Source organism: Lepisma saccharinum, chromosome 3, assembly GCF_977018435.1.
Source record: "Lepisma saccharinum chromosome 3, izLepSacc3.1, whole genome shotgun sequence".
Lineage (NCBI taxonomy): Eukaryota > Metazoa > Arthropoda > Insecta > Zygentoma > Lepismatidae > Lepisma > Lepisma saccharinum.
Window position 1 is genome coordinate 83,481,847 of NC_139231.1, and position 19,787 is coordinate 83,501,633.

Here is a 19,787-nt window from a genome sequence, read left to right on the forward strand (position 1 = left end):
CAAAGTCCCAAGGTAAAAGATCTTGCACTTTCTTCAATTTGTACGGGTGCATCCCCTCTTCTTCCAGGACTCGCCACACATTCACATGGGAGTTGTTTCGTTCGTGGGCTAGTGCGTGCACACTAGTGCCTGGATGATCCATCTCTGCAGTTAGCACATCTTCCACAAACCGTCGTGTTCGCACACTTCGCGGTCGCGCAACTTCTCGACGAGGTGGCAACACTGATCCTGTTTCCCGAAGTCGAGTGTGTACAGTTTGAAATAAGGTGTGCGATGGTAACACCTATTTGGAAAACGTGCCCCATACAGACGCCTTGCAGCACGGCTATTACCTCCAGCCTCCCCATAAATCAATTGCATGTCCGCCAGCTCTTGTGACGTGTTTGCAGCCATCCCTTACACCGGGCTACAAGTGTTTATGGCCGTTAACAGTAGTACACTTCACAGAACACGATGGGCTGTGGCTAAGAATCAACACGTAACAAATGTTTGCCCAACACTACTGTCCAAAAACCTCACGTCTTTCCATTCAACCGTGAATGTTTAACAACCTGCTGCTGGCACAGCACCTGAAGCACGAATGGCACAGACACGTGCGCTCCTTCATGAGGAAACCTACACTGTTGGCGCCCCTAGCGGGAAATGTGGTACTTAACGTCAGATCACACGGACACCCATCTGCCCTTCAGGGTATGCAACCTATGACAGTTCATTTTTTTTTCATTTTTACGTCATGGTGCCCTTTGCTCAGGAAATTTTCTTTGTTTTTTGGTGCCATTCAACATATGCCAATTTTCGTCAATACCAGCTCACGCAGAACGCACACCCACCCCCACTCCCATCAACATCTTCGTTCGCGTCCTTTGGGGAATCCCTTGTGCCGACATTGCACAACATTGCCGCGTGATTTTTTGACAAGAGCGTACCCAATTTCTTAGTGGACCGCCCAACACCGACGACTTCTCTCCACCTGTTTTGCCATTATTCACTTCAGAAAATCATTTCCCCATGTTTTCAAACGTGAATAACTCTGCAACAAAGCCATTTCCGGAATTTCGCTACATGAACTTTCCACCTTATTTTCACTCGTACAATCACATTCCAAGCGTTGTAAACGAACTTACGAAACACCCTGTATAGTCCGTATCTTATGGTTCATTCTGCATATAAAGATATATTATTCATCTGTCTACGGCAATTAGGCTCCGATCTACAGTCATTTTTATAAAACTCTGCATTTTACTCAAAATTGGCCTGGGCACCCATGGCTTACCTGGCAAAAGAGGGTCGGGTACCAATAGGTTAAAAAGTGCCAGCCCAAATTGTATGGCATAATATGTATGTAATAATCTTTTGAAGGTGAAAAACAATATTTTATGTTTTGTGTGTAGGGCAACTTGCCAGTGGCTTCTTTTGGACTACAATGCAGCCGAGATTTGCATTGCTTTTCTGTTCAAGACATTGGAATTGCATATCATACTTGGAGCCTCGGCAGAGAATGCTGCGGACAGAAAGATTGGCCACAAGAGGATTGCTGATGCATATTTTACATCCTCCTCAAGTAAGTAAAAGACATGTTTTCTGAAATTAAGTCTTTATTAATAATTAAATTATATTATCTTCGAATTGTACTCCTGATGTATTTACTCTTATTGCTTACTATTATTAAAGAAAAAAAAGTTGCCTATTGTGAAAACATGATGAACATACGTGCTAGACAATGCTAGTCCAATTTCCAATGATATAGTGCAGCGCTGACACAAGGCAGAGAGAAAAGCAGAAACTGAGGCAGCATGGGATGCATGGTAGTCACAGTACAAACATAGTTCAATATCAAAATGGTACAGACAAACATTTCAGCTATTGATAGAGTGTGAATTGTGACATTGGTGGAAAGAGGCATGCAGCAGAATGATGATGTCCAAATTGTGAATGTGAAACAGAGTAATGTCTCCAGGATCTACAAAAAGTCCCTTGAATCCTGAGATGTGGCAGATCATACTGGCAGAATCCAATCTTGAATTGCAACACAGCTGTGCTGAGAGATCCAAATGTGTCTGAAGTAACTTTTTCGACAAACAGTTCTCAATAGATTCCATGAAGGTGGTTTACGAGCCAGGAGGCCTCTCAAAATGCCACCTCTTCACAGATGATATAGGGTAGCTTGGGCCATGTGAACACGACAGCACTGAAATGGGACAAGACAGCAAGGAGATTGTACTAGGGGCATACTATAATGATTTGCACTTTATTTTTCAGGTCCCATGGTCCACCATTCGAGAAATGAGGACTGGCATATGAAGCTACGAGTCTAGTCTACCGATTGCAGGCAACAGTGCCCAAAAAGGACTCACGGTGTTCACACAGCAGCATGTTCCGTACATCATTGTCAGCAGACTATTGGTCAACATGGAAAGCGACTATAATGGCCAGCGTTGGACAAGTTGGTTTCTATGGAGAGAGGGTGTGACCACAGCAGAGATTTACAGATGAGAGTACGCGGGGTGTGGCAGGAACTCGAATCCCATTTCAGCAATGGCCGTGGTTGATTCCCGACTGGTGTGGGAGCATGCGTAGTCATGTTGCAGGAGCACTCCTTTTGCCCATTTTCCTGGCCATTTTTTTCTGAACCCATCTGGCGAACACTTCCCCCTTATTAAGGTGATTGTGCACGATTCGCTGCAGGGTGTTTCTGGACAGGCCCGTGGTTACTTCAATTTCAGAGAACGTGATGCACCTGTTCTCAAGAATGACTTGGTCAACCCGTGTAATGTTTCTTGGTGTTGTCACAGTCACTTTCCTTACAGAACTTGTCTCTTTTTCGATGTGCATCCTGTTTTCCAGCCTTCCACCCAATTGTAAACAATTTTCCGTGAAGGCGCATGTCACCACACACTGTTGCCAATCGTCTGTAAATCTCTGCTGTGGTCACACCCTCTCTCCATAGAAACCAACTTGTCCAACGCTGACAATGATGTACGGAACGTGCTGCTGTGTGAACCGGGAATCCTTTTTGGGCACTGCTGCCTGCAATCTGTAGACTAGACTCGTAGCTTCATATGCCAGTCCTCACTTCTCGAATGGTGGACCATGGGACCTGAAAAAAATGAGAAAGTGTAAATCATTATAGTACGCCCCTCATACAATGTCCATGGATGAAGCTTCCATTGCTCTCTGCTCTGAAGGCAATGATTGCGTTCATGTGTGGAGACACCCAGAGAATGCTTGTGCCCTCAGTTTGTAACAAAAACGTCATCAGCAGCAAGGAGGTTTGGTTGTGTTATGGGGCGGATTAATGTAAGGTTGTTGAAGACCCCTTGTACCAATCCAGAATGGGGAAGAAATGAAGAAGTGAATTTTGCCATCAATGCCAAATTTATGCCATGCAATGAAAGGGTTATGGGTTCGATGCCCGGTGGAGGCATGTAGTGGTTCTGATTCCACTATAAATTGTAGGTTCAGTCCCGATTAGCCTTTCTGTGCATAAAGTGGACTTAACAAATCAAACAAAACACCAAGTGAGTTGTATAAATCAAATGGAAGGAGACAGATTGCAATATACATATAGTGTAATATAACAAATTTATACTATATCCGCCCAGCATCCTCATTTCAGGATGATACTTTTCTAGAACTGTAAGAAAAAATAATTTCGGCATTTGGGTTAATAAAATGGGTTAAGGTAAAAAAAAATTAGAATTTCAATATAAAGTAAGTTGTATTTTAGTTTTACACTAAACAATTATGAATAGCACATTATAAATCTTGCCAGATTTGTGAATAACTTATAAGTGTTAATGCCATTGCCACTTTTGACAAATTGATCACTTCCTTTCTGAAATGTAGAACTAACCTATTACCCTCAAGACATCCAAGTAATAATAGATATTTCATTAAGAAAAAAGTAAATACCAATCACATCCTTTATGCCTTCTAAAATAAAGTCACTCCTCCCTCTAAACTACACTGGTCAAAAAAATTAGGGGAGCAAAGAAGAAATCCCAAAACCAAAGTTGGTAAGTCAAAAGTAGCTATGTATTTTGATTAGGTGAGTGTGTCCTCAACCAGTACAATACATGTCTATTGAGTCATTAGCACAACAGAGTTCTAGGGGTGATTTCTGTAAGGTACTGCACAAAATCAGGAGAACAGCACGGTGATAAGACAACAGAAATGGACAGATACGCAACAGATCCATACCTCTAATAAGGTGTGTGGTCGCCATGAACTGCTATGACAGCTGCACATCTGTTTTGCATGGAACCAATAAGGTTATCAACGACAGCCTGCGGGATATTCACCCATTCCTCCAGAAGGGCCATTTCCAACTGTTGCAGAGTTGTAGGTGGCGCTGGCCGAGCAGCAATGCGTCTTCCGAGTGTGTCCCACACATGTTCAATGGGATTCAAGTCTGGGGAGGACGCTGGCAATACCATTCGTTCGATACCCTCATCCCGTATCATGGCGTCAACCAGACGGGCTCGGTGAGGTCGGGCATTATCGTCCACAAAAATGAAACGATCACCGATATCTGCAGCCATTTGGACAACATGAGGCCTGAGGATCTCATCCCGGTACCGTAAGGCTGTCAAAGTACCGTTCCGGATAATGTGCAGGGGGGTACGTCGACCAACACTGATCCCTGCCCATACCATTAAGCCACCGCCACCATACTGAGACACTTCGCGCACATGTGCAGGATAATTGCGAGTCCCACGTTCCCTCCAGATGAGAATGCGTCGATTATCTGACTGGAGACTAAAACGCGACTCATCCGAGAAGAGAACTGAACTCCACTCTCCATGTCCCCACTCACGATGTTCCACAGCCCACTGTCTGCGGGCCCTACGGTGTTGGGCATATAGAGGGACACACACCATTGGTCTTCTTGCATAAAGACCCCTTTTCCGCAGGCGATTTCGTACAGTTTGGCCCGAGACTCTTCGTCCTGTTGCCAAAACAAGGCTGCCTTGCAAGTCAGTTGCAGTTTGCTGCCTATTCCTGCGAGCTGACAATGCTAAGTACCGGTCTTCCCTAACTGTTGTTGACCGTGGGCGACCTTGCCCAGGCCTCCTTCGTACTGTACCTGTCTGTTGAAATCGTGTCCACAACCTGGAAATGACACTGCGTGACACACCAAGGGCTGCAGCCACCTCACGTTGTGTTTGCCCTGCTTCCATCCTCCCAATGGCTCTCCATGCGCTAGATTCCCCTAAACCGTGTTGTTCTGCCATCGTTCCTATTCAACACTACTCAACTGAATCCCACCTGTACTTACGGTCTGCCAGCACCAAACAACCGGTGTTCCCAAGTGACCTTGTGATTGCTCCTCATATCACAAATTCTGCCACGTGCCTTATGGTGTCACTAAGAGCTCTTCATGCTGATGATTCATCACAGATGAATTGTACTGGTTGAGGACACTCACTTCATCAACATACATTGCTACTTTTGACTTTCCAACTTTGGTTTTGGGATTTCTTGCTTGCTCCCCTAATTGTTTTGACCAGTGTATACATATCAAAGAAATATTATAAACCTTTCATGAAACCACAAAAAAAGTGCAAAAATGCATTCTGAATTAAATATAGTTATTTCTCAGGTCTGCAAATAAAATTATGAGAAAATTCAATCTACCCTTGGTAGCTTTCCATGTACAGTCAACTCTTGATTCTACGACCCTCTCAAAGTAACAACTCTTTTGCCGGGAACCATGGAAAATTTTGAAAAATTGAAAAAATCTGTCGAAAAATACGTTTTTTGCACTTGTTTTATTTGTACTCATTCCCTTCACGAGCGCTCTACCGCTCGCAAGTGGGTCTGATCTAAAAATAGACACCACCACACCAAACGTGAGTGATATCCAATAGCACTTGACCTCTACCCTCCCCTCCCCCAAGCATGCCAATGTTACACCGCACCCGAGGGCTGCTACCCAACATGCTAGGCTTGTTTTGCCATTCTGATTTCACTTGCTCTTGGATACGCGAGAAGACAAGATCAAATGTGCTTGGATGTTATTTTAAATCGACCTTGATTTGTTTCCTTGTCCTAAGAGCTGCTGACAACTGGATGGGGAGGGGGGTGGTAGGGGGAGCAGCCCGAAATGACTGTGCTGGACTTGCAGTCTTTGTCTATGTATATGGCAGGTCAAGCTCTTTCATCAATAAATACATCATCTTGAGAAATTAGAGATAAGATCTCAGGAATGTTCCAAAATACAGATGCGTGGTGCCTGGAAGTCTGGACCGTCTGTCCCCGTGAGTGAGCAACTCTTGGCCTTGTAGCCGACAAATTCCGGTAACAGTTTTCATTCAAAATATGTTCTTTGTTTCCTGTAACACTTCATAGAAAAGTGAAACTGTTAGAGATAATCAAAGCCATATAGGCCAACTAAAGATCATCAAGCTGCTTAATGATTTGTCATCCTGTTTTCCTAACTGTGCTGTTTTTGTAATATTTGCCAAAAAAGTGTTCCGTTGGCTGAGTGACTTCTCTCTATTTTCCTCTTAGCAAACGTGTAGGAGGGGGCAGCGATGACTATTGTTTCAGCCACGATTTTCTTGCTCGTGTGTGCAAGATGGGGGGGGAAGTGGACCCCTCTTCCTTTCCTTTGACGTCTAAAATGGGGCAAAGTGGTCTAGATACATTCTTGAAAACGAACAAGAACCATAGTACAAGTACAAAAAATTAGAAAAGCACTCCCCCCCCCCCTTCCCAGCTCATTCTCCGCGACTGGTGTGCATGGCAATGTCAGAGAGGCAAACTGATAATTGCAGAATTCAGGTCCTATTTTTTTTTTCTTTAAATGCTATTTACTGCTTAGGAAATATTGCCCGTATTATTGTCTGTTGCATAGTAAAACTTAAAGCAAGGGTCATTTCTTTCTTCTTCACACGGCTGATAAAAGTTTTGTCTTCGACAGTTGCGTTATCTTAAAATGCTGAGGATTTTCTCTTCGACCTCCTGTTGCTCGAACTTCCAGTCGGTCTCCTTGTCTGCAGCTGGCATCAGTGTTTTGTCTAGCGTCTGTAAAACTGTCACTTGCCGATAACAGCATCGAGCTCGAAGCAAAAAGTCATTGTTTTGAATCTCGCAAAGCTGTTTTGATTTGAAGATAACTAAATTCAATCTCCAGAAAGAAAAACCAGAGTTAAAACAATTTCATGTTCTGCACCTTCTAATAAGCAAAACTGTAAATTTTATTTTGCATCTGACAAGAATAAACTTCCTCAACACTCAGAGCGTGTTGGAAGGGAATGCACACAATTTAATTGCCGCTTTTCCTTCAGAACCATTCATGTGGGGGGGGGGGGTGCTCTATGTAGGAAAGGATGCTGAGACCGATTTAAAGGAACATTATTCAAGAGGAAAACGTTTGGAGGAGCGGATGTTTGACATCGAGAATACTCCTAAATCCAACATTAAATCGTCTATTAACGTGAGAGTAAATAACGATCTCCCAGTTTGATATCTAAAAATGCGCAGGCTTCATAAAGCTTGTTTTGAGTTCATTTTATGCTGATGGGATAATCGGTGCTAAAGTGAAATCCAATTCCAAACACGAATGATTATCGACTGTGACGCTGTTTAGTGACATGTCCTAGAATACGCATTGGGTGAAAACAGATCGCAAGTTGCGTGTTTCCTTTTTTACGCTGGATTACAATGCAAGTTGAGGGAAGAGTTTAGACTGCTCCCTTGAATGGTGGAAGGGGCTGACTATAAAGTTGGTTGAAGCAAAGAAAACGTGACTTTTTTTTTGTGATGTATTTTACACAGCCGAACCAGAACAAAATTTACAGCCCTGCCTTTTTTTTGTCTGGTGCCTAGAAAGGTTGTGTTGTTTCTCCTGAGAGATCTTATCTTATAGCTCGACCACAAGGAAAAAAACCTTCCGTCCAAAGCGTTCGCGCAACTTCCCTGCCGTTATCGGTGTTCGGGGCAGTGTTGCCAGGTCAGATTTGAAAAATTCGGGAGATTGTTCCTTGGAAACCAGACGTTCTGCTACAAAATCCGATGATCTAATAGAAGAGGATGAACGACGTTCTTGGGGGGGAAGGGCGGCATAGTTGTGCGCACTCGGGGGGGGGGCAAGGGGGAGTGGCGCGCATTGTTTACGGTGTAAACGTCACAGATACTTTTGTAACAATGGTGCTAAACCCAGCACCCTGTGTTTGGCGAAAATACTCCATTTCAGGAGTGGACATGTTTCAAACAAAAGAAAGTAAACCGCCCGAAGGAACCGACCAACATCTTTCATCTCTTCCGCATTTTCCGGTTAGAGGGTGCGTGGAAAACACCCTCAAATTTGCCCTTTCTCAGCATCGACACAAGAGGTTGGGATGCTTCTATTATCGCGAGGAATTTTTATGACAGGAAATGGTAGAAAGTTGTGTTCACAGATGAAGCTAACGTGCCGCCTTTCGTTGTCTGCTATTTTCCACAATCTTTCAAGTCGAATGCTAACAATAACAAATCAATTTGCCTTCTGATGGTGTTCGGTGTGCAGCTATCGATAGGGGTGGGCACGCGTCCTGCACCATAATGAAAAAATGCATTACGTATGTGAAATATATTTGGTGAATTAGACAGCATGTCTTCCTCAATAATTCAAGATAGCAACGCTTATGCTAGGGTGCCACCCATCCTCTCCATCTGCTAGAAATACACACACACACCCACAAACACATACATGTATAACATAATTTGCCCACGCTACGAAGTCAGTGTTTCTACCTCGTAAGGCAAGGACGTTTCACTGTGTTTGTGTCACTTCATCCATTTCATCAGTTTTTCATTCATCCATATTGTCGTACTTACCCGTAGAGGCACAAAAGCGACGTAAAATAACTAAAATAAAAATAGAGTTTAGGGTGGGATAAAATACAGCCATCTAAAAATAGTAATGTAGTAAAAGTAATAAAATAATGTCCTAGCACAATTGAGTAGCGTTTGACATAATTTCACAGTTCAAACAGCACTTTTCAGGGCTGAGTGGAGTTCCACTCCACATCTCCCCTCCATGTTCAAGTAAAGATGAGCAGGAAACGTGTTTTTGAGCTGGCCGTCGGAGGTGCCATAGCAATAGTTTATTATGGAATCCTACCGAGAAATCAATAGGTCTGGCAACACTGACGTTGGCGACTCTGAAGGCTTCTTCCTCCTGTCTTTTTCCCCCACCCGCCAGCGCGATGGGGTCTGCGCAGGTTTCTTTCCTTGTGGTTCCGCTATACCAGTTAATCTTGTAACAGACAATGCTCCAGTAGACCCGTATAAAATCCAACATTCATTTTGCCCAATTATCTCCCGACTTTTGCAGGTGCCAGTGTGAGTGGTGTGAAGATTCTTCGAGTTTCGCTTGCAATAATCGAGAGATTGTTTTCCTTTCCATAGGTCTCAGTGCAAACAGGTTTCTCATGAAGTAGAATTGTAAGAATTTCCTGGAAGAGCAACAACTGTGCACAACTGAAAGAAAGTAATATTATTTTAAATCCTTTTTTGTGAAAACGTTTTCATGTTCTATTTTCCTTACAACACGCGTCATGTGTAACAGGTTGTATAACTACCAGGATAGATGGTGTTACTGTCTCCTAGGCATCTTTGTTTCTGTTTGAGCTCTGTTTAAGCTGAAAATTGGTGCAAATTCCAATAACGACCCCCTCGAAATAACTACCCTTTCCCCGGGAACTGTGAAAGGTCGTTGTATCGAGAGCTGACTGTATTCTCAAATGTGGGAAGTAGCTCCAGGGCATGTGAATTTTGGCAATCTCTATTCTAGTCCAAATGTTTGTTCTTTTAATTCACTATGGGGCTTCAGAGGAAATCAGAAGGGCAGGAATGAAATTCAGTGCAGGAAAGAGTGACGTGCTAATAACAAGAAATGAGGCCAGAAATGGGGTCATGTGTAACAGGTTGTATAACTACCAGGATAGATGGTGTTACTGTCTCCTAGGCATCTTTGTTTCTGTTTGAGCTCTGTTTAAGCTGAAAATTGGTGCAAATTCCAATAACGACCCCCTCGAAATAACTACCCTTTCCCCGGGAACTGTGAAAGGTCGTTGTATCGAGAGCTGACTGTATTCTCAAATGTGGGAAGTAGCTCCAGGGCATGTGAATTTTGGCAATCTCTATTCTAGTCCAAATGTTTGTTCTTTTAATTCACTATGGGGCTTCAGAGGAAATCAGAAGGGCAGGAATGAAATTCAGTGCAGGAAAGAGTGACGTGCTAATAACAAGAAATGGGGCCAGAAATGAACCAAGAATATAGATGGACACGGAAGAGTTGAGAGTAGTGGAGAGCTTCAAATATCTAGGAAGCATAATTGTGAGAAGTGGAAGAATAGATGAGGAGGTAAACAGAAGAGGACAAGTGGGTGGTGGATTATATCATATCAAAGCGTTGGAAGATTAATTATGTACGGAGCAGAGACTTGGACAATGACAGAGAGACAAAATAAAGATGCAGGAAGTGGAGATGAAATTTTTAAGGAGTGTATATGGTGAAGTCTAGAAGGGATAGAATACGGAATGAGGAGATCCGACAGACATTGGGGGGGGGGGGGGTGAAGCTTCAGGACTGAATAGATCGGGCACTGATAAGATGGTTTGAACATACGAAGAGGATGGATGCAGTAAGAGCTTACAATGCACAAAAGTGGGAATAAGGCCAAGGGGGAGACCAAGATGTCGGTGGAAAGAGCAGATAGCGGAGAGTGTTAGGAGAAGAGGATAAAATTGGAACACCGTGGAAAGAGGAATGGTGGAAGACCAGAAGAAAATGGAGAGGCTTGACTTCTATACCGACCCAACCAGAGGAAGGAAACGGCGAAGGATGATGAGGATGAAAGGGCTTATGTTCTCTAATTAGTAAAATGGTGTAAATATTTTTTGTTTATGTTCCCAATGTGTGTGTGTGTCGGTATCAGACAATACAAACAGATTGGTCTATCAGCTCATCAGTAATTTTGAGGATAATTTTATCAGTTTAATAGCCAGTAAATAGTAAGTAGTGTAAAATTTTGTCACTTTTGTTAATTTTTATGACTATAATGGTATCATTTTTATACCCTGTTTTTGTGAAGTTATCAATTCAAGATTGATTATGATTTTTTTTAAATAAAATGGCAAATTTTTCATGAAGAATTATTTGCCTCATTAATTGATGCATGACTCAAGTGATAAAAATAGTTCACTCAGCAATGTTAGTGATTTGCTATATCATCAAGTTCCATTTAATCTGTCCCAATTAATATGTTCTGTTTAGACAATAAAAACGAGAGGGGGTAGTATAACAACCTTGAATATTTTATTCATTATTTTTTTTCCTCAGAGTTTAATAAGCCAGTAGGAGAACTGTGTCGTAATGTTTTCCTTGAAAAGTTCCCGCGGCACAAGCTAATGGAGAATTGCAGAACAACGAAAGATTTGTTGCCGTTGCTGGGAAAGTTGTCTGAAGAAGTTAAGAACGTCAAGCAGCTGGCAAGGTGTTTGGCAATTCTTGAGCTTTCATATTACTGTGAATTACATAAGGACAGGTGAGTGATAAACCAAGGAGATGAAGCATTAAGTTCATTTTCCAAGTACCTAATTGATTTTAGTTCTGCTGTTCATATGTCGGATGTAATTTCTAATAGGATAATTGGGATGATGAGAATGAATGATTAATACATTGATGAAAAGGTAAACTCAAATGTACACCCATACTGCAACTAAGGTACGAACTAGGAATGAACTGATGTGAATTTTTTACTGGTATTCTACTGATCTTATGAACATAAATGGTTCATTAACTTCTTATTTAATATATGTAACACGCAACTGCAATGGGATTTTCATTTGCAAAAGAAACTGAATAACTGGACATTTACATCATGAAAACAGCAGGATTATAAACACACAATAGCACGAGTGTGTATTACTCACTTGAGATAAACTAAATAATGTCTTTATTAAAAAGAAAAAAACATTAAAAAAAACACTAAAATTGCTTACTTACGATTAGCGAGTAGTCCAATGTTGATTAGAGCAACGTTTCAGGGTAACTACTTTCTCCTTCTTCAGGCTTTTCTTGGCATTGGAATCATGCCGCGTCACTTATTGTAAAAAAACAAGGATTGGTTAAAAGGTGCATGGGTTAAAAAATGATTTGTGCATGTAGTCTAAGCCTTAATGAAACTCCCATATTATGTATCCCTCCATTAAGCAGCCCCGGAGGTGCAATATAAGAAGTCTACTCCCAATCACCGACCGATGTCCATATTGATAACTGGTTATCGGCGGAATGCAGGAAGCTGTCGAACTATTCCGCTTCCGTTTCCGTTCCCCCTCCATTTCCTTCAAAGTCTACGTCATATCCAACACAAAGTCAGGTGTTTGCTGTGTAGCCCGGAAAACCTCTGGCGTAACATGGAATCCCATTCTGTTTTTCTTTTTGCCTTCTTCCCATCTTTTAAACATTCTAATCCAGATATTGTCAACGTTGCCGTCTTCCCTGTTTAATTTTTGATGTCTATCCTTACAAATGTAAGCGGCCTCGAAAGCATTTCTACTTATAGGTTTATAATCTCTCCTAATATCCTCCCTCTTTTTTATTTCGTGTGATTCTTCTAAAACATATTCCGAGAGGCCCTTTCTTGGAACTCCCTCTTCAATATCTGTGTTCCTTCCACCTTTTATTGTTGTTTTTTTTCAGGCTATGTTTAAAAATGTATATTTTAATTATCAAATATATTTTCCCCCTGGTAGTAGTGTATCTTAACATTCAATTTGTATTGCTTTATACCCTGTTCCTACTATCTCTTGAGCAAGTGAATGAAAATAAGTCTCTGCACAAGTAGTGATGCGAGACGGCTCCACCAATGAACACGTGAAATGGAACTGGATTGCGTAGAAAGGGGGGGGGGGAGCAACTGCAGTTACCAGCCTTTGCAGCAGCGTGTACTGCATTGCTCTGCCCACTCGATTTTCTCCTTGTGTTGACATTTTCTGTTCCAAAATAGTTGTCCAACATTTTGATTCTACTCTTCCTTGAGGTGTAAGAGGTAATGCTGTATCAGTTTTCAGGGTTGCATTCCCTGAGGAGGCACATACTTTGGTGTATCCAACAATCAGGCTACCAGGGAGGGAAGGTAGAAAATGTTATAACTAGGGCTGAGCCGATGTATCGGTTGGAATTCATCTGCCGATAGTTTTCCAGGTTCTTGGTCTTTCAAGAGACCCGCAAAAGTGCTTTCGCAGAGTCTAATTATCCTGGAAATTATGCAAAATTCAAATTTTCTTTTTATTTTGCAGGAAGAACTATATTTTGTGATCACACAATATCTAATTTAATATTCTCATGTAGTTCTAAAATTTCTTGATAAATTGATGCATATAATTGGAGAAGAATATTTACACACCAATATTGGTCAGCATTTTGAAAAAAAATTTAATTGTTGAAATTTTCAAGTTTCGATATCAGTGGGAATCGGTAAAAGTATCGGCATTGGTATAGGCTCAGTGCATTTTTTCCTGCAGTCAACAAAGCTATTCCGTGCTGACACCTTTTAGGTGAGGACTAATAACATTTTATTTTAACAAGTGAAATGCCTATGATGCCAGAGGGCCCAATTTCAAATTCCAGCCTGAGACTTTCAATTTTATCAATCAGGTTTGTTACTTTCTTCCCCTGTAACGATTTTCAAATTTAAGCATGTTAAAGTATATGCTTTTCAAGATGCAGCACATTATTAATAAATACCATTAGTGAATATTCCATTCTGAACTTCAGTTTATGAAACAATTAATTTTGTAAATGCAGTGTTGTGCCTGTGTTGGAATGAATAATGGTACAGCTACAAACACAATTTTATCTAATTTATTTCATGTGCCATAGACCATTAAATAATCCAAAAATACAGTGCTTTCTCTGTCGAGTCTTCCGTGAAGCGGCGACTAACATGCCGGGTGGTGGGAGGACACAGCTGTATGCTGACCTTGGCACGGAACGTGTCAGTGCTTCAGTATCCAGGTAGCTGGTGTCTACTTTGCACGTGTTTGTGAATTGTTATGGTGTTTACAAGTGTTTCAGATTGTTTTCTTTTAGTTTACGTATTACTGGTGCTTTTCTGCTGTCTAATAATGCTACGTACAATTTAAAACTATGCATTTTTTTGTACGACTCTTATGTCACAGCGAATTCTTGTAAGGAAGTCAGAAGGTGTTTGGCAGCAGAATCCCCAGATGTTCCTGTTCCACACAGAGACAATGTTCAAGAACTTATGAGCAAATTTAGGGAAACAGGGTCTGCTCTTGATAAGAAGCGGCGAAGGGTGAAACAGTGTGTGCTTACTGGGGAGAAACTAGACGACGTTGGAGCACAATCGGTACACTTTTCAAGAACCCCTCCGATGCCTTGCACAAGAAAGAGACATTTGCATATCGTCTGCGTGGCGAGCTACCAAGCTTTTAAGCCTGAAACCATACATTGGAAGAATTGAAATAAAATATCAGGTGAGGAATTGGAAAAGTTTTGGAAGAGGATACCTGAAAATTTTCTTTAAAAATGCCGTAAATTGTTGGATTCTGGAGAACATAATTTCCAACACCTCTTGTAACAAGGTACATGCTCATTTTAATTTTAACTGTCCGTGTAATTGTACGAGTGTACGAGCTTATTTCATTACATAGCTAGTGGTTCCAGTTACGTGGATGTTGCATCCAGTTTGCCGACAGACACGCTCTCGCTGCCCGATGTAACAGCCACCGCTCTGTGGAAGACCCACGCACTGTACTATGCAACACAATATTTTCAATCTGCTTCAATGCAGTTATTTCACAGTTTATCCCAGTTGTGTTTCCCCATTATTTTTCTGGATGTTTCAAGCATCCGTGTATTAACATGCCAAATTACAATTTTGCCACATTTAATTGTCTGGCTGAATTTGTCCAAATGGAATACTTTATACATTTTCCAAAATATCTGGCTGCTGTGAAAATGGCAATTCCCACGGTCAAAACATCAGTAACCATCAATTTGGTCCCCAACGCTCTCCAACATGCACTATATTTAAAACATTTATTGTCTAAAATGCTTAAAAGAGTTTCTTTTCTTAATCTCCAGAAATGTAGTTTAGCCATTTGAAAGTCACCAGAATTTGGAATCTACCTCAGCATATGAAAAATCAATTTTTCATTTTCAATCTTGAAATGCTTTGAACAAATGCAAATGCAAAATAATCATTTCCAAGGTGTATCTAGTTGTGATTTATTTCAGCTAAAAACTTCTAAATTTGCTGCAGTTATCATGGTCTCAAAATTGGTGACTTATATCCACCCTTCCTAAAACACACACTATGTTACAGAGTTTTATTAAAAGCTTAAAACTCAAGTGATGCCGTGCCATTGCTGAGACTTGTTTTCTTAATCTACGAATTTAAAGCTCTTGGAAGACATGTTAAACCGGTCTGTCATCTACTATCTTTAAACATGATGACCAATTTTCTGCAAATAGAATGTGAGACTCTTCATTTAAGTAATCTTGCAACTCAAGAGCTTTCCATTTATGGTGGTTATCATAAGTGCAACGTTTGTGATTTTACCACCACTCCTCTCCTATGCTATGAAATATTATTTTAAAAGTTTTACTGCAAAATTGCAGGCCAATGAAATCTCTAAAATGAGTCAGTTTAATTCTTTATACTCTGAAAATGTATTCTAGACAGTTTTGAACAAAAAAAGGTGTACAGCATAGCATAGAGCCTGCAACATGGGGAAAATCAGTTTTTCATCCACCATCTTGAAACACATTGTCCAATTATACTCACAAGTTTTCTAGCTGCAGAAATAATTTTACCTAAATGATTGTAAATTTACTGCAGTTATCATTGCCACTAAACAGATAACATCCCTCTGCCCATCCACCCTAACTCATGCTTCTCCTAAACCATGCACCATACTTTGATAATTTTATTGTCAAATTATAGTGCAAGTACATAATGCTCCTGTACGTTTCATGCACAAAATCCAAAACTGAAGTCTATTCAAAGGTTTGAAAATGTCAAAAATGATCAAAATATGAAAGTAGACATGTACACTGTATTTACTTGAGTGTCCTATACACCCTTAAAGAAAGTAAGAAAAAAAAATTGTGGTAATCATGAAGGTGCAAGACTTTATGGGTAACAAGCTCCTAACCAAACGTAAATAACATTTGTCTTGCATAGGCAAGCAACCCATTATGATGAGAAATGAGAAAAAACATTTAAAGAATGTTCCCATTTAATTATGCCACAATTAACAACATTTCAATAAAAATGTACTCAATTCTCCCATGTAATGCTTAAACATACAAAAAAAAATTATTGTATCAATTGATCATGACAGTTGAAACTATGATGTATCACTATTACTTCCCCTGCATAAGGAAGTGACTGACAACCAAAAAACTAAAACATTTTAAAATTATAAGCTTTGTTCAACTATGCTGCATCAATCAATGCAAACGTTTTATCTGAAAATTTCTGATAGTTTTTATTTTTTGTTCCTTGGATATGTATTATTTTTATTTCTGTTAAATGTACTTTTCTATCACGATTTGAGGAAAATAGCCTGAAAAAACCCACTATGACTTGTATTACATTCATTATTCATGGGAGTTTCATTTAGACTACATTCACAAATTTTTTAACCCGTGCACCTTTTAACCAATCCTTGTTTTTTTATAATAAGTGACGCGGCATGATTCCAATGCCAAGAAAAGCCTGAAGAAGGGGAGAGTAGTTACCCCATTGCTCCAATCAACATTGGACTACTCGCTAATCGTAAGTAAGTAATTTTAGTATTTTTAGGGGAAAAAGGTTTTTTCTTTTTAATAAAGACATTATTTTGTTTATCAGGATTATATCTTTATATTCATGAATTTAGTAACAAAATGACAGAATTTTGCATTAAATTACAGGCTATTTACAGGTATATCAATTTACCAATAAACTGATAACACTGGACAACAAATTTCAACTTTTTTTTTTTGCCTTCTGCATAAAATTAGCCAATTCTTATAGATTTGAACCTGCTGAACACGAATATGAAAGTTAAACTTGAAAATTGGCTCTGGTTTAAGAGAGATAGGCCTTTAATGTTTACGTGGTGTTTTCATAAAGCTTCATATATTGAGGCCCGGCACCTGAAAATCCAGGCCGTAACTGTCCATATATAATCATTAGTATTTTTCCTGAAATAGAATACATTATAATTAGTAATTAAACTTCATACAGTGTTATGGAAATGGGATGTTGGGTGGGTGGGTTATGAGTTGTTCTGTGTCAGCGGATGGTCCTGTTCATGGTTCCTGGAGCTCACTTGAATTTCTATTTCTGTTTGCTGCATCGCTTTGCCTGTTGTTTGTGAAGTTGTTCAGGTTTATCTCTAGCAATCATCCAGCAATAGTCAGCCAACATGGAAGTCGACCACTTCCCCTGGTCTCTCTTTTCCATTGTTGTGATTGCCTGATGGAAGCGTTCTCCATGCTCATCACTAACCTTCCCACAATTCTCTGGTAAAAAGTCTAAAGTGTGAATGAAGAATATGCATCTTCAGAGACATATTGCAGTTAAGTTTATGATACAGTGACAACATGTTCTCAACCAGTTCTCTGTAATTGTCTGCCTTGATGTTGCCTAGGAAGTTTATTGCCCTTGACAAAACACATCCCAAGCTTTATTCTCATCACCTTGAAGTATGCTGTCAAATGTGTCATCAGATAAGAGTTTTCTAATCGGTGGCCCAATAAAAACTCCTTTAATTTTAGCTTCGCTAAGTCGAGGAAACTTCTCCAAGAGAAACCTGAAAGCTGGTCCATGGATTTCACAAAGCTCTTCATTAAACCTAATTTTATATGTAGGAGAGGTAGCAGGATTTTGTGCGATTCAACCAATGGCGTGTTCTGCACATTCTTCTCTCCGACAGTCAAAGATCTTGTTGGCCAGTCACATCTCACATAATGCTGTGCTTTCGCTCGGCTGTCCCATTCGCACAAAAGGTAAAGGTAAAAAAAGGTAAAGTGTTCCTCTGTGCATAGCACCACGCCATGAAGGCGTATAGGGGGTGTGGGGTGATGTGATCAGCATCATGCCCCTGACCACCTTTACCCCCCAGGGTTTCCCCCAGGTACCCATGTTGTTCGACACTGGGTGGGTGCCTGGGCCACTTCCATCGGCAGCAGTATTTTGTATATTCCAACTGAAGACCCATGAGCACAGCGACTACCTTCAAGTCACCACACAGATACCAGCCATACTTGCTATACTGGAGACAATCTAACAATCTTTTAAGATTGCTGTAAGTTTCTTTCATATAGACAGCATGTCCAATTGGAATGGATGAAAGCTCATTGCCATTGTGTAACAGACTTAATTTTGATGAGTCAATGAACAAATGCCATTCTTGTGGGTTGTGTGTGATATGCAAGGCATTCATCAGACCATCTACATTGGTACAGAACACAAGGTTATCTTCTTTTCGAAAGAAAGGCATGAACTCCTCATGATGAGACCTAAATGATTTTACACGGACATTTTCCTCCAGCAAGTTCCACTCTTGAAACCTTGAAGCGAGTAACTGCTTTACCTTTAGGCAATTCAAGGTCACGAATAAGATCATTTATCTCTTGTATTGTGATTTTGTGTGGCACAGATGAAGCTTCTTTGTCAACGTAAGGAATGTCATTAGATTCCAAAATCATTGGCTCATCTTCATCTTCTGATTCGCTGGAAAGTTCTGTTGGTGGTTACGGGAACGAGCAGTCCTTCACCATAAGGAACTGGTCTAATAGCAGATGGTATACTAGGGTACTGAATTGTCCTTTTCTTTTTCTTTGTTATTCCTCCAGATAGACATGGAACCATGCAAAAATAACAATCATTTATATGGTTACTTGGCTCTCTCTCCACATCATTGGAACAGCAAAAGGCATAGAAACTTTTACCTCCTTTCATCCACTTAGGAAGATTTCTAGCACACGTACTGCAGCAAACGTGTGGGAGCCCAGGTCTTGCCCAGGTCTCCAATCTTGCACCCAAAATAAAGTTGGTACGCTTTCTTCACTATCGGGGTGATAGGCCTTCGCTGTGTTGAAAACGTGACCTCTCCACAAACGTAGCAAAAGAGATTTGGACTAATAACACAGTTACGTGGCATCACTAGTGTATCTGCTAACTACACTGAGCACAAATAAATTAATCTCTTTAACACACACAACACACACAGTAGTAGTTCAAAGTGCAGCACAAGAAATCACACCCTCACGTAAAGAAATTCTGCTAAGAACTAATTCACTGACAGCAGCAGAAGATATTGCATCTTACAGTTGAATGTTGTGCAATATCTCCTGCTGATTGTGAAATTTGATGCTTTTATTCTTTAAGATTGGGAACAACAATGAACAATTGAAAGTAAGGAAATACTGATTGTTGTTCTTATCTGTGTTTGCACCTTCACAAAAAAACAACAGTGTTGCCAGCTTGTGATGCCTGTGTTTACGATAGGAACAGAGTACAAACACCAAATAAAGTACGTGTATCTTCTAAACAAAAGCCAATCGACAATTATAATTGTCATTTTCGTGTTTTTCACTTCAAAATTAGTAAGAAATGGTATTTTCTTTTCAAAGGCAAATTGTGTATTGGCCAGTGTAATCGGCTGATTTATATAGAGTACCAATTAATCTGTTCCATCCCTACTAAAGACCTTTATCGCAAGTTTGAGTCCCCCTTTTCTCCATGTAGCATTATACAAAACAAGTCCTTTAC

General features: G+C 40.4%; 1 protein-coding gene across 1 annotated transcript in view; it reads left to right on the plus strand.

The window, feature by feature from the left end:
• The window catches only part of LOC145985590 (uncharacterized), an 84,139-nt gene that overhangs the window by 45,353 nt on the left and 18,999 nt on the right, over positions 1–19,787 (plus strand). Inside the window, exons 9-10 of the mRNA XM_083119660.1 lie at positions 1,392–1,561; positions 11,333–11,537. Coding sequence (XP_082975786.1) covers positions 1,392–1,561; positions 11,333–11,537 — 375 coding nt within the window. The remainder of the gene's footprint in view (positions 1–1,391; positions 1,562–11,332; positions 11,538–19,787) is intronic.